This window comes from Parasteatoda tepidariorum, chromosome 12, assembly GCF_982258835.1.
Source record: "Parasteatoda tepidariorum strain Cologne lab strain chromosome 12, Ptep-v5.0, whole genome shotgun sequence".
Classification (NCBI taxonomy): domain Eukaryota; kingdom Metazoa; phylum Arthropoda; class Arachnida; order Araneae; family Theridiidae; genus Parasteatoda; species Parasteatoda tepidariorum.
The window spans coordinates 15,487,305-15,505,321 of NC_141766.1; the positions used below are offsets into that span (position 1 = coordinate 15,487,305).

At 26.9% G+C, this 18,017-nt stretch overlaps 1 protein-coding gene across 2 annotated transcripts; it reads left to right on the forward strand.

The window, feature by feature from the left end:
- The first annotated feature begins 69 nt into the window (after window positions 1-69).
- Rab39 (RAS oncogene family member Rab39) lies at window positions 70-16,629 on the forward strand. Of its 2 annotated transcripts, none has more exons than XM_016050313.4 (3): window positions 70-613; window positions 4,632-4,773; window positions 16,131-16,629. In XM_016050313.4, the coding sequence occupies exons 1-3, from the start codon at window positions 396-398 to the stop codon at window positions 16,413-16,415; spliced, it is 645 nt and encodes a 214-aa protein (XP_015905799.1). In that variant the 5' UTR covers window positions 70-395; the 3' UTR covers window positions 16,416-16,629. The 2 variants fall into 2 exon arrangements, with proteins under 2 accessions (XP_015905799.1, XP_015905798.1); XM_016050312.4 differs by having other exon boundaries at window positions 127-622.
- Window positions 16,630-18,017: the final 1,388 nt, after the last annotated feature.

Consider the following 18,017-nt stretch of genomic DNA (forward strand, 5'->3'; position numbering starts at 1 on the left):
TAGATGTCGTACAAAGACTAATAGATCCGATAATGCATAGCTCACTTCATCCAAACATCTCTTCCTCAAGCTCTTTGTAAGCTATAAGTTGATTTAAATGTGGCATATAGCTTCAGCTAAATAAGTCTACTGGCATATAAACTGAAATTGAAACTGCTTGTTTTGGGTTGGTACTTCTTTTTCTTTTATTCTAATTGAAAATGATATTTTAATCTCATCAAGGAGAACTCTTATTTTATATATTTATCTCATGTGCATCAGGTTTATATTGTGCTGATTAGCAGGAAATATGATTTGCGTCAAATGAAAGTAACTCTCTGTATTCTGCTGTCTTTTCATCTCATAATTATTATTGCCGTTCCTTGATCATAGTGATTAGTAAAGAACTGATAGTTATGGTTGAGCCTATATTTGATTATCAATTTCGTATAATAGTAGTAGGAGATAGCACTGTAGGTAAAAGTGCATTGCTTCGCGCTTTTACAGAAGGAAAATTTCCTGAAGTTTGCGATCCTACGGTAGGAGTGGATTTCTTTGCTCGACTCATAGAAGTTAAAGAAGGTGTGAGGGTGAAACTTCAATTGTGGGATACAGCTGGGCAAGAAAGATACAGGTATTTATGGTACAAATAAATTGTTTTAGATATTTTTTATGGATCAAAACTGGTTCAGATATGTTCCTACTCAAAGCTACATTAAGGGAGGAGGTGTTTGGCGCTCCTGGTCTCAAATTACTGAAAAAGGGAAGATTACCTTATTGTGATATGCTGTAGAATTATCGCCAAGTTCTGGTAATTACAGTTTACAGCAGCCTATGAGAAACTAAGGGGAAAAAAATCTCAGAGGACGATTGTAGTTAGCATGACAGATCATAGTACGGAAGCATCTCCCTAAAAGATCCTAACAGAGGGCTAAGTGAAATTTATGAATTAGTGAGAAGAGAGTGGTTTATATCAAAATTAATTTAGAATAATCTTTAACTGGCGTCCTTATGAGGCAATTTATGTTAAAAACTTAAAAATTCTAAATTGTAATGTTAAATTCTAAGAGAAAACGAGAGAAGGCAAGATAAAAATTATCTAAATCCCAGTGTTCTTTCAGCTCTTACCAGAAGAAGTGGTGCAAAAAGAGCTTTATTTGCAAATTAAGTTTAATGAAATTTTAGTTGAAATAGAAAATATTGTAAATGATAGCACAAAAAAAACGAGATTTTAGAAGTGAGGCAAAAGGAGTTTTTTATGAGCTTAATATAAGGAAGCACATAGACAGCTTATTGTAGTCCTTAGAAACTCCTTGGAAATAAAGAAGTATCTAAGGATTACTTAGATTTACAAAATATCCCCTAGATACTCATTAGATTTTGCGATATGTTTTTTGTAATTAAACGGCTAATCATGTATGATTCCCAGAAATTTCAAAATAATTATGTTAATACATTGTGTTATAAAATTTTTATAAAATTGTTTGAAAAAATTAAATGTAAGGAAAAAAAAATATTTGTATATTTTTCTTCCATTTATATTGCTTAAGTTTAATCTAAATACAAATTTTACTGTAAAATTATAAAATTGATTTTTTACATCCACTAAACACATTTATAATGCATTCATCTGAATATTAAACTTTAAATGCAATTTTTTTCTAATTGAAAGCTTATTTCTGCTCTTCATTAGAATATTTTTATATTGCGGTATAGTATTTTAAAAAGGGAACATTTTAAGATATACATATACAATTTCTTAAAAGGGAAAACAAACTTTCTCTTCGCTTATATGTGGTTCTAGAAAGGTTGCTGATTACAAAAGCCGATATTAGTGTGGTACACATTTCCAGTTAACATTTTTCTTAAAATTGTAGCAAAAAATTATATGTGAGGTGTAAAAGTAAAAATATTTTTATATGGGGGAAAATGGCTCACCTTGGGACACAGTACACCTTGGGACATTTTTATTTTTGGTCTTAAATTTTAAATTATCTTTTAGTTCTCTTAGATTCAGATAAATGATAGCATCACCTAATCTTGGAACATATTTTGATTCTATTGATTAAGCAGGTAAGATTTTATTGAGATATTTATTTTTGAAGCATGTTTACTTACTGTCATGTAAAAGTTTAATTAGTTGTAGAAAGAAATTATATTGAAAATTTTTTAAAAAAAAGGATAATATAATGAAGTATAAAGCTTTCCCTTTAGAAGTTATCAAATGTTCTAATGTTAAGCCTAAAAGTATGATATTTTAAAATTTCATATTAAGTATATAGTACACCTTGGGACAGATGGAGGTGGCCCACCTTGGGACACTAGATATACATAATTAATCCTTATTAAAGATAGATTTCTAACAAAAAGATATTGTGCATGCAAAATATTTTTTTATTTATATAATCTGTGTTTATTAATATTTATTATTTCTTATTTTAAGAGCTCATTAGACTTAACTAATGACAAGAATTAGAAGCAAAAAGTATAAAAATAATGCAGCAGTTTGTGCTAACAATGTTGAAAAAGCTGTTGCAAATTTTATCCGGGGAAATGACTTATAAGAAAGCTGCTGAATTCTACAGTATTAGTAAGACCACTCTGACCCGCCATTTTATTTCCTTTGGAAAAAGAGAGTAGCCAAATTCTAACTTTAAGTATATATTAAATACACACAGTCGCAAAATATTAACAGGTGAGAAGGAAATAAATTTGGTAGACTATATGTTACAAGCCTCCAAGTACTATTATAGATTGACAGTATGTGATGCAGTGCACTTGCATATGAGTGTGCTTTGCCTAATCAAATGAACATTCCTCCAAACTGGGAGAATGAGAAAACAAAAAAAAAAATGGGAAGATAAGGATTTAATGCTCTCAGAATTAGTGAGAAATACAACTGGGAGAAAATCAGTAATTAGTAATTTATGCAATGATAACAATGATGGTGCTCGCAGCCTAGATGAAATGAACAGTGAAAGTGACAACAAAATATTTAATGAAAAGAAAAACGTTCATCTACAAAAAAGTAATGAAACAAGATTACATATTGGAGATTTTGCTCCCATCAAATTTGCTGGCAAAAGATCTTTTGTTGCTTTTGTAGGTTACGTTTAAAGAGTTGATGGAGATGTAGAGTTATCAGTTTTGAGAAGAGTGAATCAATCTTCAACATTTATTTATTCCGAAAAAGAAGACAAATCATACATAGATTCAAATGACATTTTGTTAAAACTTAAGCAGAGCAAAGCTTTGAACGTTCTTTGGGTTTGGTATTTGATTCTGAACAATTGGATTTGTAGATTTGTATACAAGAAGTTGGAACTAATAATCAACAAAATTAGAAATGTAAATTTATTTAGTTATACTACTTTTAGAAAATTTCAACATTACTTTTCACATCTGTTTAACTGCTCCAAGGTGCCCCACTAGGAGGTACACCTTGGGACAAATAACAAGGTAACTAAATATTTTTAAAAAAATTTTCTATGACAGACACAAAATCAAAACCTAGTTAAAAATGTTTTCAAATGTTAAAATACCAGGTAAAATTTTGACAATTATTGATCAAAATAAAACAATTTAAAAAAAGAAAGTAAAAAAGTGTCCCAAGGTAAGCCACTCTCCCCTAATTTTTTTTAAAAAAAAATTATCATTTACTAATTTTTTATTTAAATTAAAATTAAAAGTCGGAAAAATTATAACTATCATTCTTGTCAATAGAAAATGTGATAAATTATTGAAACATTTTTTTGTTTATGCTTACATAAAGTAAATAGCTTCTAGCATATTTCACTGCTGATATCTTTATATCAAGAATGCAGATGAAAGGAGAAAAAGGCCTGTTACCTCATTTGACACTTTCTCTTTAAAATAGCATGCCTAGTTAGAATAACCATAGGGTCTTTTGGCCTGAAACATCATAGAAACCCCCCTCAACAGTCACTTTCTTGAGGGAAATAGGCATAAATTCACAAGATGTAAAACATAGTGCTCTTTCCATTCAACTTTGGCTTGACCCATTCATCCAGTTCCATGTTTCCATGCACCTCCCATACCACAATTCCTTATCACCAATATTAATTATCCGTCCTGCCTTAAAAAACAATGATTATCATCCTGAGGAAAATAATAAAGAGATTTATTGAAAAGAAGGGAAAATAATAGAATCAGCAACAACAAAAAAATTTTCTAATGATGCGCCAGGTCATTTTTTAACCCCTATCTCTTTTGCCGCACTCTTGGTAAATTTTATGACTCTCGAAAAAAGTATATCTTTGGTACAAGCTGAAAATGTCTGTGTTTGACTAATTCCCTCCAGATGATATCTTCACAGAATAACAAAATTGTAACAAAATTTTCCACTTCATTGAACACTACAATAAAAAAAAAAAAAAATGGTTCTTAAATATTTACTTGATGATTTGGTGCCCTTTCTTAATTTTGCACCTATGGCATAATCCCCAACTGCTCTACTCTCAATGCCTATTACTGCCCACTTCATCCATTTTGCCCAACTTTTTAAGTTTTTTTTCTTTCCATTTTCTACCTGTGTCCTGGTAGAAATGAGTTTCTTCTAAATAAATTGCCAACCCTGTAATATTATTTGTCATTTTATTGTCTTGCAAGTAAAAGAAAAAATTTCTTTTTAGGACTATTACATGGTCTTATTACAGAAATGCAGTAGGTGCTTTGCTACTATATGATGTTACACGCCGTTCCAGCTTTGAACATTTAGTAGAATGGCTTTTTGAAGCTAGGCGCCATATTGAACCTGGTCGAGCTATGTTTGAGGTAAATGCTTAGAAATATTTTTGACTTTTTTCATATTTTAGTTATTAATTAGACTTTTTATTAATAAGTGTGCAGGTATCAATCTATTTTATGTCCACGTAGGACCCCTTCATCAAATTTTGACTCCTACATTTCACAAAAATCCAAACCTCAAAAAAATTTTATTTCAAAGCACATTTTATGACGTATTGTATCTGTATGCGTTTTTACAAATTAAAGGGTAATTTTCATACTCATGAAAATGTACATTTTTATCTGAATGAATGGCAGAAACACATTATTTACATATATTTTGACCCAAAAAATTTACACGGAGAAACTTTGGGCAATTTTTCTATTAAGCATTAGACGGTTTCTATCATCTGTTTTTTATAAGCATTAGACGAAAATTTTGAAGTAACTGTAAATAAATAAGTTTCGCAATATAATAATAACCATATAAGTTTCTAATAAGATAATTTTATAAAAAAATCTTTTCAAACACAATCAAAGCCTGATATAATGAGCCCTGTTTTATGAATGGTTAGAAATAATAGATATTAGTTCCAAATTGGTCAGACAAATGCTGATGCTGCAATTATTTTTCATACCTCAAAAATAATTTTTTACACAGGAGCATTTATTTTTCATGAGCACTGTTTAAAAGGAGGTAACAATTTCTAACTCTTACGAATTCATGCAGGGACCACAGATGATATTACGACTCATGAAATTCGAATCGTGAATTAAAGAAATCTCTTTTAGACGCGCTTCACTGTCAATCTTTTTTTCGATAGTTACTGCTATAGATTTTAATTTTTTCAATGTAATTCATGAAATAATTTGTGTGTTTTCCCCCTACAAAAAATTTTACAAATTTAATTAAAAAAATACAATTTTATTTATCTGAATAGTTTTTTTTCTCTCTTTTTTTATAAACACAACACTTCTATTATTTTAAATTAGTGACATGTATAATTGTTATTATAAAGTAATTGTATTGTAAGTTAATAAGAATTGTAAAATTCAATAAATGAAAGAACATTAAATAAAATCTAAATTTTCTGAATATAAAGAAAATTTCCTTATCAAAATAACCTTTTTAAAAAAAATATATTTATGAAATTAATATATTTTTAAATTTTATGCAATAATAAAGTTTTTATTATGAGTATATTTTATTTAGAAAATAGAAAATTTAGCAGAAGTAATTTTTTGCTAAATTTTTTTGGCGCAATATTATATAAATATATTGTTTATAAAAATTATTTATTATATTACTTATGCCTCATAATTATATTGTTAAAGCCTCAGTGAAAAGAGTATAAAGTAAAATATTTGTTTTACTTTACACTTGGAAAATTTTTATTCTTTTAAACAGTTTTATTTTTAATTACTGTTTTCAAAATTTATACTGGCTATGTATTAGAATAGATATTTTTTTATGATTTAAACTAATATTTATGAAAATTAGTTAAGTTACTTTAAAGTGAATTTTTTATTTGTTTTCCAACACTCCTATTTATTTATTTTTTCTGTTTTTTTTACTATTTTGTGAAAATTTTTGTTGCTGTTCATGTTACATTTATTTTTCATACAAGAAAATTAAAAGATTGTGTCGTTTTTGGGAGGATTGAAATATCTCACCTCCGATGAATTAAGTTAAATCGATAGATGTGTTGTAACTTTATGTTTACCTGTCAATTTAATTTATTCAGGATAATCCGTAGACTGTTAAACAGTAAATGAGGACATATTTAAATGTAGAAAAGCAGAAACGTTCTTAATATTTTTACACACATATGCCCATTATTCACCTAGTTGGAAGGTGAAGGCCTAGTATTATAGTACATTTTATTTTTTAAATAACCGTTTTGTAATTCACCATAATCATCTGTATCTTTCTCAGATATAATAAAAAAAAACAATATAATCTTGAAATTTGTTCAGTTCAGTGCACAAAATAAAAAACAGAACACCTGAATATTTTTTGATGTAATGATCATATGCTTGTGTGCTAACATGCAGTCTTATTAGTTTGGGGATTTAATCTTATATAAGCTCATTAATTTGTGAGACAAAATTAAGTTATGAAATTAGACACAACAGTGTACTTTCAATAAACATATTTTTTGATAGATTCAAATTTATGACCCTAAAAATATATGGGTTTGGTTTTAATCTATTTAAATGTAGAAATGGTACTAATAGTTTATTCATGTGAGACATCAAAATTTTGAGCCCAATAATTATTATTTATGTCTTTTTGCATGCTTCATCATTGTCTGGAACTCTTAGAAGCAAACAAAAAAAATTTGCTCATTTTTCCTAATATAATTCCATGTAAAAACTATTTTATATTATAATATATTATTTTCTATTATTTAATTTAATAATAATCTAAAAAATTTTAAATTCTGAGATAGACCAATTGGTTACCTCATTGAAATTATTCCACATTTCTGAAATTCCTTACAGATTTTCTTAAATATTAAATAAATAAAATACTTTTATTAAACTTTTCCCTTTGAGCTTTAAAATAAATATACTGTTACACCCTAACTGTAACAATATTTGTTTCTCGAATATATTTTATTAAATAAATAAATAAAAGAATAAAAAAAATAGTCAGAAATCTTCATCAGGCAATTATAGTTTCATTTTCGATAATTTTAGTTATTTTAATTATGGAAGATAGAAAATGACGACTCAAAATGTATTGCCCCAGTTATGACTAAATGCAAATTGAGATACAATTGGCAAAATAAAATTTGTCTTTCAGTTAGAAGTCTCAATTTTCTTGAAAGGATAACTGAACTTAGCTGAAACACAGGGCAAACTAAAATGACTATAACATTTTCTATATTCTAAAGCAGTGGTTCCCAAAATTTTTGTGCCTTGAAACCCTTTAAGATAGAAATTTTTCTGCAGAAAAGTAAATATTAATTATAACTGTAAGTATTTTGAGTCATTTTATTTTCAATCATCTTGGACCTATGTGTTTTGCAAACCTTTTTTTTTTTTAAATTTAAAGTAACTAAGCTTATTTGGTCTACAAAATTTATTTTTTGAATTTCTCAAAGTAAATTTTAAGTATTATAAAGGAGTCATTTTAATTTCGCTACTCATTTGATCTTCATTGACTAATTTGCAAACCTTATTTTTTTAAATTATTAAATATTTAAAAAAAATGTTAATTTCTTGGGAAATTTCATCTTTATTAATCTTGGATTTATGCGTTTCACTAAACACATTCTTTTCAGGTGGATAAATAACATGAAAAAATAAAGGTACAAAAACATTACCAACTATCTGTATGAAGCACAAGAAACTTTGAATTAAACTTGGAGTAAGAAACTTCTTAATAATATACAAAAATTGTCTTAAATATAACAAACTAAAAATTTAAAAATTAAGAAGATATTTGAAACTGATACAAACTCATAGCTAAAATGAGGTATGGAATTTTTTTATTTATTTAACATTAATTTTTTATTTATAAAACAACTTTGAAATTTAGCTTTGTTTTTCAAAGTTTATTTGGATATCAGAAGTGGTTTCCATCTTTCTCCTATTTTTTTTCTTTTTTTTTCTTGATGCATAAAATCCTGCTTCAAAAAGATTGGTTTAAATAAATATCAGCAAAATGTTTATACTGTTTCTTGCTAGTATGCATTTCATTTCAACCCAAAAATCATTCAATGGCATGCATTCACGTTTCATTTTAAAACTGGAATTACATTTGATAGCTATAGAATGCTCATAATCTAGGGCAGACAACATTTGGGGCTTCATCTTAAAATTGTAGGGGCTTTGCACCATTCACTCTCCCATTATCTTTGGTAAAATATCCCAATATTGCTTCTTTTTTTCATTTTTCAAATGAAGAAAATATTCAACTATATTATTTGGCACTTAATTTTCTACTTCTTTATTTTTCTTCTTTGAAAATTCTAAAAGAATAAAAAACATTCAACATTTAGTTTTGAATATTTGATCCAAAAGTCTAAATTGTTTTTGAAAACTCCAATGTGATTCATTGGCAGAAAATATATCTCTATCTTTCACCTATTACGCTATTTACTTTTGAAAAGATGTATGCCAAAAAGATGCTATTTGGATTAGAATATTGGCATTTCTCTTTAAGTACTATTTATTATCTCTATCTCCTAGTACCTGTATTGATTGGTTTCAAAAAATCATTGCTAAAAATATAAAACAACATTAGTAGAAAATATGTATTCATGCTAAAATGCCCAAAACTTGAAATATCATATGACATCTCAAAATATTATTGATCTATAATTCTGATTAGTATTTTCATAACAGGACTTGGGGGAGGGGAAGTATTCCACAATGTTTGCAGATTTCATGGCATATCGATTGATATTTCACAACATAATTGGTACAAAAATTTTTTTAATTGCATTTTTTGATGATATCCAATGCCGATTGATATTTTCACTATGTTATTCACTTAAAAGAATTCACAGGTATCAGGCAGATCGAATTTATAGAACAAAGATTCTGTATCCTTAATTAAACTGCAGCTTTAGTAAATCAAAACTTATGTGATTTAAATTTTAACTACAAAGAGTTTCATTTGCACAAATTATTTACCTTCTAAAAGTTCAATTTGGTGTATAAAAATTTTTTTTTCTGCCATTCATATTAAAAAAAAGTTACTTCTGTCAATTTTCTGTAAGAAACATTTTTACCATATTTCTTTAACAATTTTAAAGTACAGTACAGAACCCGTTATCCAGAAAACCGGAAAACCAAAAAACCGGAACGAAATTCGATAAATTTTTCCGCCATTTTTAAACAAAAAAATTTTTTTTCCTCATAAGATTTTAGGATTTTTTTTTCTTTTTTGAAAGATCATTGATAGCTATCACCTTACCATCATTTTGGAAATAATCATTAGTGTATTACTTCATCGTTTTTTCTTCTTTTTAAGATTATTTCCAAATTTTTTTTTTTTTTTAGTTGGGTTTAACAATAAGAAAATCCGGCTTTTTGTAGCGATTCAGAAAACCAGAAAAATCAGTTATCCGGAAAAGCGATGGTCCCGATCGTTCCGGATAATCGGTTCCCTACTGTATCATAAGAAAGGAAGAACTCAGAATTTTTATATTAATACTTATTTTCTTTATTTTTAAAGAACATTGGTTTTGATAAAAAATTTCATACTTATAGACAACAAAAAGTGTACCATCCTAGTAGTTGTAAAATTCAAATAAATTCATAGCTATCATGATAATAGAAAAAAATTTTACATTAATAATAGATTATAAGCAAATAAATACTGTCATTTATAATGCAATTTAACCACCAGCATCACCAACAACCTGTAATAAATCTGAAAAATAGTTAAAATTCTTGAATTATTCAATTTACCCATAAAAATGGAAAGTATAACTTTTTTATAATTTATTTGATTAGATTAGAATTTTATTTGGGTTAATTTCAGAAACTGCATTTATTTATATTTTGCTTGTATGGTATGCAAACCTAGTTGCATTTCAGAGTGTCAATAAGACTACTATTCTATGACCGATTACAATACATTTTGTCAACTTTTCATGGTAGACATTCTGTAATGCAGAAATTTAAGGAAGGAAATAAAGTGGATGTGATTATTTTTGCTTTGACTCAATCAACAAGATAAGTTATACAGGGTTCCCACGGTCCTTAAAAGTCCTTAAAAACTGCTTAGTTTTTATTTTAAAAATTGAGGGCCCTTAAAAGTACTTAATTTTGATTCAAGGTTCTTAAAAGTCCTTAATTTCTAGTATCACTAGTTGGTTGGAACAATTTTTTTATCTTAGGAAAATATCCACAATTAAAAAGTATGTCTTTCGTCAAGAATGAGACCCTGCATCGAGGGTAGAACATTTTGAATGCGTGTGAGGGAAGGGGTACAAGCAAGTGAAAGAAAACACGCCCTTGTTGTTTATTTTATTTTATTAATTTTTTTCATTAAAATATTCTTTCTTTCTGGATTGTTCTGTAAGAAAAAAATTTAGTGTGGGGAGAAGGGAGCGTGATACTGCAGGTGGGTAGAGGTCTTGACTCATTTTTAGACAGTACTTAGGTACTTTATCAGCTGAAGACCTGTATTGACCTTCTACATCAGTGTTTCCCAAACTTTTTACTTTTGCATACCCTTTCTAAATTTTTCGTAACTCTGTGTACCACTAATGAAAAAAGCTTTTTTTCTATAAAAAATGGCACAAAAGTTAAAAATCACAACTAGCTGTTGACACTACTAATTATTAACTGTTAACTCTGCAAAACATAGCCAATAGAAAAATATGTAATAGTAAATTTTTATGGCTTGCTTTGTAAATAAAATTTTATGAAATTTCTGTTTGTTGTAAGATATTTTGTATAAGAACGCGTACCCCCGCTAAACTGTTCCTGTAACCCTTCGGGTACACGTACTACACTTTGGGATATACTGTTCTACATCCATAGGATTCGAGAAATTCAATTCTTATACCTCATATGGTAGCTTTTGTGCTTCATTCAAATGTGAAATTGTTAAAAATGCCAGGAAAGTGTGTTTTTAATAATTTATGGACACTTGATGAAAAATATAAGGAATGGCTAACAGCATCTAGTGATCATCACAAATCAAAGTGGATTTTTTCATTGTATCATATTTTCTTCTGAAATTGAATTTTATAAATGACTAAATTTTTTAAAATTAGGGACATTACGAATATTCGGCGAAGTATAATTTTAATCAGGAAAGTCATTTTATCATCGACACTTTTTGTTTTATAAAGATTGAAATGTTTGTTTCCTTTTTTCACTTATGTTATTTTTTAAAAAAAAAAAAATTTATAGCGCGGCATTTTAACAGCGTTTCTTATATATTTTTCCCCCACTTTTTCTTTTAAAGTTATACAGATAATTAGATTACCGGTGATATAGAAAATTGATTTTCTACGTTGCAAGTTTTGTTTTAAGAATTTAGGAAAATTTTCTGTTTCTTTTTTGCTTTTTTGATTAATTGTGTTTTTTTATTTATTTTGATAGCATGTTTTAAAGAGCCTTCTTTTTCGTCATTTTTTCTAAAAATCCCGCGATGGGAAACGCTTAAAGTGTAATTTTCAACATTAAATTTTTCTTATAAAAATTGAGAGTGATTTTTTATTTCTGTTTGGCTTTCCCATTTAGAAAAAAAACTCTTGTTTTTGTTATGATGCGGCAATTTTAACGAGCACTACTCTTAGACATTTTTAAATCGATGTATCGCGAATTATCGACTTAACGCACATATCGGCAGTCCAATATAATTACTTTTATTTTTGGCAATGCATCAGGAATCTGATTTAAGACGGCGCTCGTGGTTTAACGTGCGGGGATTCTTGCCTATGCTAACGCTATCACAGCGCTGACGAAGACTATTTTGATTTCGTCGAGCTGCGAAGATGTTTATTACATCTTTAGCTGCGAAAATGATGCTCGTTTCGTTATATATATTGTATAACAAAGAGAGAGGATCAGCATATGCGATGCATAGTTTCTTTATGCGCCATTTTTTACCTTGGGATTTTACGTTTCTTGAAGATTATTTTCAGCGGGACTTATTTTGCGATCGCTGTGCGTTTTATTTCGACGGGATATAACGTTTCATGTAAATTATTTTCTGTGAGATTTTTGCTACATAGCGATTGTTGCGCATTATTTCATCACTTTTTTTTCTGTCTGGATTTAACGTTGTCAATTATTTTCAGCAGACCTACTGTTACTTGGTGATCGTTGCGCAATCGCTGTTATTTTAAATTTTCGTTCTGAACTTAATATATTAATGAAAAGTAATCGTGAATTAAAAAAGAAGATTCATTATTGATTTTTTTGAAAGTGATACAATTTAATATTTTATATATTTTGTATTTAAGTAATTTATACTTTGTCATAAAAAGTTAGTTTTTTTTTTATTAGTTTTTAAACCAATAAATTTTCAGTCGCTTTTAGTTTAAAAAAAATTAAAGCAAAGCCTACATTTAATTAATTTGCTTTTATTTTTGAGGAAATTGAAACAGAGTTTGTGTTATTTCTTTCTGTCTTTTTTTTTATTTAGATTTAGCTGTTAGTTAAAATGACTGAATTTTTTAAAATTAAATGGAAAGTTAGGCAATGTCTAACGCTTTTCAATAATTTAACAATAGTGCTTTTAAATATAGAATATTTTTTTTATTTTTTCAAAAATTCCTTCTATACGTGTTCGTTTAATAATTTGTTGGATAGTCAGTATTATTTTTAAACATTTAAATCTTTAGTCTATTTCATTTTCAAAAAAGAAAATAATAATAAATAAAAACTTGCATTTATTTTTTCATTAAAACCATTTCACCATTAGTCAATTCCAATTCATTATTTTAAATAAGTAACAAAAGCCTAATGATGTTTCAAAAACGCATTTTTTTTCAACAAATAATTTAAAAAATGTTTTATTTAAGTGGACATTTCTTTTTTTTTTTATTATCTTGTAATGTATGTAAAATATTTTGTAACAGTTTTATTATTATTTTTAAAAAATCTAACTCATTTTTAATTTAAAAAAAATTAAAATAAAGCTTGTGTTTGTTTTTACATTAAGACAGTCTTAAGTCAATTCATCTTTATTTTAATTGAAAAAATTAAGCAATGCTATTGATGTTATAGAAGCAATTTTTTTTTAGAATTAAAATTTTCTTTTGTTATAGATTTATTTCTTTTATTTATTTTTGATTGATTTCGGATTGATAAATTTAAAACATGTTAAATCGCGATGTCTGACTGACAATCTATCACGATGTAAAATTTCTTACAACGCCCAGGCCTATTTTTACATAAAGAATAATAATTCTTGAGGATTTTTTTAAAATGTTGTTTGATCATTGGGTATGCGGCCGATTTATTTGGCCGGATATTTGACTATTTGACCAAATCACTATTCATTATTCCCTATTTTATAATAATAGTAATATATAAAATCCATATTTGCATCCAATTTTCATTACCTTTGATTTATTTGACAAATTATTTTTTTATAATTTCGGACAATACTTTAATTATTACGAACAAAATTTTTGTATCGTCGATTATTTTAGTTTCTTTAATATCTATACAAGACACAATACTTTTTAATTGAATAAATTCTAATTCCTTAGAGGTGCAGTATTGCTTATCAGTGCAAGCATAAAATTTTAAATAACTAAAAGCAGACTATTTCATCAAGATTTTTATCTCCTTTTATAAATGATGTTTCTGATTCCACTACATTTTGTTGTTTTTTTCCCTTCATTCACGATAAGTATTGTACTCAATGAATTATTCATTTCATTTTCAGTTGTTAGATATGGAATTTTTTCATTTTTATTTCAATTGATCATTACATCCTGCCTTGTCCTGTGTTTCAATATTTATGTTAGCACTTATTTTAACTATCATTTCTGTTTCTCAGTTCTTAATTTTAATTAATAAGTTTTCCTTGTAGTTTATTTCTTTCTTATTTCCTGATTGTTAGGTACTAAATATACATTCTGATTTTAATCATTAAATTTTTTATATTTTGTGATTTTAATAAATCTTTAGCTTATTATAATTAGGTTTTACTTAGTTTCAAATAATTGTCTTAACCTCAATAAACTTATATTTGTTAGTTTCTTTTTGTCTTGGTTTAGTATTAGTCACTCAAAATAATATTTTTATTAATTTAATGAATTTACCATCTTAATTTATATATTTCTATCTGTTTACCCAGTTTTTTTCTACTTTTAAAATAGAAAATCTGTTTAATCTGCATTCTTTGAGTTTTTCTTTTTTTCTTTATATTCTTAAAAGCTCAAGTGAGGTGATTAAATGCAATTTAATTTTAATTAAATACAGATTATTTGTATTAAACATTTCTTTATTTATTTTTTATTTTTTAAAGGATTACTGAGTTGAAGAAAAGCTATTCCATTTTTTAAATCTATTATTATTAATCTATGATGTTTTATTTGATGATAAATAATCATTATGCCATTTTTAAGGTCCTTAATTTCTAGAAAAAAAGTCCTTAATTTTTTTGATAAAAGTCCTTAAAAGTGCTTAATTTTTGCTTTGATAAAAGAGTGGGAACCCTGTTATATAAATTAGATGATAAAAATTAACTAAATTGTATGAAAAAAAAATAGAAGCAATATTAATTATGTAAATTAAAATACAAATATTCTTAGGGTTTGTCAGGTTATAGCTGATGTTATTTGCTTTTCTTTGTATACTTCGATATTTTAAGTGTAATTTTGCTCTTGTGTGGGAATTTTTTAAAGCTAGTCAGACGCAAAATCTGTATTCTAGGTTATGATTGCTAGAGATAAAAATAAAATGCAAAATTAAAAATTTGCAAAAATAAAAGCTCAAATATGTGGTGTTCTTTACATGCATTCATTTTTAAGAGAGCTTATTTATAAGTTATCATCACCAATTCATCTTTATTATTACACAGCATCCATAAGCTTTAAAAATTAATGTTATGAATTTCTTTTTGTAGATGTCTAATTTTATTTAATTTCATGAAATTTTGCATTCATTTTTTGAAGAGCATTGAGCCTGGACATCTACTGTTGTTGTTATAAAGACAAAAAAATTGAAATTTTCTTTTCTGTTAATGTTTTTATTTAAGCAAACATTAAAGAGTTTAATTTTTTTTAAGTAGTTTTACTGGTATATCCGTTTTTGCATGGCAAAAGAAGGAAGAAAAAAAACTATAAATTACAACTCGCTTTCGGTTTTATGAAAATAGAAAAATAACATTTAACTGATTCCTTATAATTTTTTTTTCTTGGAAAAATGAATTTTTCTTTCAATTTCATTATTAAGTACAATTACTGAAACAAAATGTACATTCATTTTTGAGTCTGAAACCACTTAGTTCAAAAATGCTACTAACCACTAGAAAAAGTTTTATCTTTTTTTTTAGCAGTCACTATTATTTAAAAAACATTGGCCTGAAGTTTATTTATTTATGATGTACTAATTATTTTCACAGTTGCTAATATGCTATTTGACTAAAATCAATGTCTTGATCTGCCATTCAAGCAAAACTAGAAAACTTCCAATCAAGGCAAAATATTTTCTTTAGCCAAGTAAAACTGTGATGGAACAAAGCATATTGACAATGTCTGCTATGTTGCTGTTTTCACTGGATGATAATTAATTGCAATGCAATGAACTTGAGATAACTCGGAATTAGCAGGGAAGCCATTGAGGGCGGTCATTACGAAACATACTGTATATTATATTATATTGTAGTGTGTTCTTGTAGCTTAATTGAATGTCATTAAACATAAATGTTTATCTAACAGTGATATAAACTATTTTCTTATATTCCTTCATAGGTTGTTGCTTGCAAAATCGACTTAGAGAGTAGTAGAGTTGTTACAACAGAGGAAGGAAAAGCATTTGCTGATTCTTATGGACTATCTTTTATTGAGACTTCAGCAAAAACTGGATATAATTTAGAAAAAGCTTTTGCAACTATTTCCCAGCAAATTTATGAAAAAATTCAGACTGGTGAATTCAAAATGCTTGATGGTTGGGATGGAATAAGAACAGGATTCAATAGGTCTAAAGATTCATTACGGTTGATGGAAGCTGAAGTAGAAAGAGATCGCTGTTGCTAGCTTTAAACAAAAATCTTCAAAAATAAATTAATTAATAACAAATACTCATTTAGCATTTAAAAAATAAACAAAAGTTTATTAAGAGGCATTTTAAGTTTTTTTTCCTTCTTTAGAATTATAATCACATAAAATACTTAATATAAAAATGTTATTTATATTTTCGATTGTTTGTTAATAAACATGTTTTTTTTAAATAAAAATGTTTTTAATTGCATTATATTTTTTCATTCAATTGAATGTTTATATTAGTTTTGATCTAAAGTGAACAGATGCTAAAATACATAAAGAGTGTGAAGATTAATTTTTTAAAATTAAACATGTTTATTCACAAGAATTGAATAACTTTAAATGGTTTCATTACTTGTATACATTAAAAGCACAATTTGTAATTTTGGACAGTTTGTAATTTTGTATACAGTTTTCTATGTTTAGAAATTCTAGAACATGAATTCTAGATTCATAAACATGCAGAGAAGACACACCATTCATAACTATCTTAGAAGGTACATAGAACTTCATCTTTCTATCACTTGAAACCTTACAACTGATTACACATTTTGCACAGTCTGTGAGAGGATTGTTTATGAATGTAGGGATGAAAGTCTTAAATTAAGCTTTTGCATTATTAATAATATCTAAAAACATGTCTCATAATTATTGGAATGCTAGTAAACTTTTAAACATCCATATAGCAGTGATGTATCAGTTTCACTTTTTTATATACAGAAATATTTACATATACACTGTAAAATCTCCAAACAGCGGTCTCTTGCAAGACTGTGCCTCTGTGGCCAGTGTTAAGAGATGCCCATCATTTAGATAAACGAATTGGTTTCCCAAAAAAATATAAAAATCACAAACAGTATCAAAAGTCATTGTATATTTTATTTTCCACACAGCCATTTAGTGCAACTAATATTCATGTGCTTATTGCTTTTTTACTATCCTTAATAACTTTTACTTTACCCTACATTATTAGGAACTTTTGCTTGCAATTATGACGCATATTTCAACTATTCATTTACTGGAGTTCTTATTTCAGGGTTCATACTCAAAAAAAAAACTATTTTTCCTGGTAGATTTACATAAAATTCAACAAAATTTATATTAAAAATCTGAAATAGAATTTTTAATAAAATCACAACTCTAAAAAAGCATTTGTAAATTATTTTATATAAAAAAAAATCAGGTGATTTAAGATATGACATCTCTGATTAGAAATAATAAAATGTCAAAACTATAAACATCACTGAAAGGGAAAATAAGAGTAAGGGAATTTACTGAGCAATGTTAATAAAAAAAAGCAATTCTGTTATAAGTACGAAGAATTGAAAATTGTTGCAAAAAAAATTATAAGTGATCTGTGTAAAATTAAAATTAAATCATACGTAACTTCATTTTTGAAAGCAAAATCGCAACAAACAATTAAAACCCAATACATAAGCACCAATTTAAATATTAATTATTGGAAGGATAAACCCCAATAAGATTGTAAAACCTAATTGAGTGATACTAATTTAAAAAGAACATAATTTCTTTAAAAAATATATCTATATTTTTAAAATATATCAAATATTAAAATATGTACATATATATACAAAT

Coding starts and splice junctions, on each gene's coding strand:
- Rab39 (XM_016050312.4), top strand. CDS start 396: ATGGTTGAGCCTATATTTGATTATCAATTTCGTATAATAGTAGTAGGA. Junction 623..4,631: donor GAAAGATACAGGTATTTATG/GTACAAATAAAT, acceptor ATTTCTTTTTAG/GACTATTACATGGTCTTATT. Junction 4,774..16,130: donor CTGGTCGAGCTATGTTTGAG/GTAAATGCTTAG, acceptor ATTCCTTCATAG/GTTGTTGCTTGCAAAATCGA.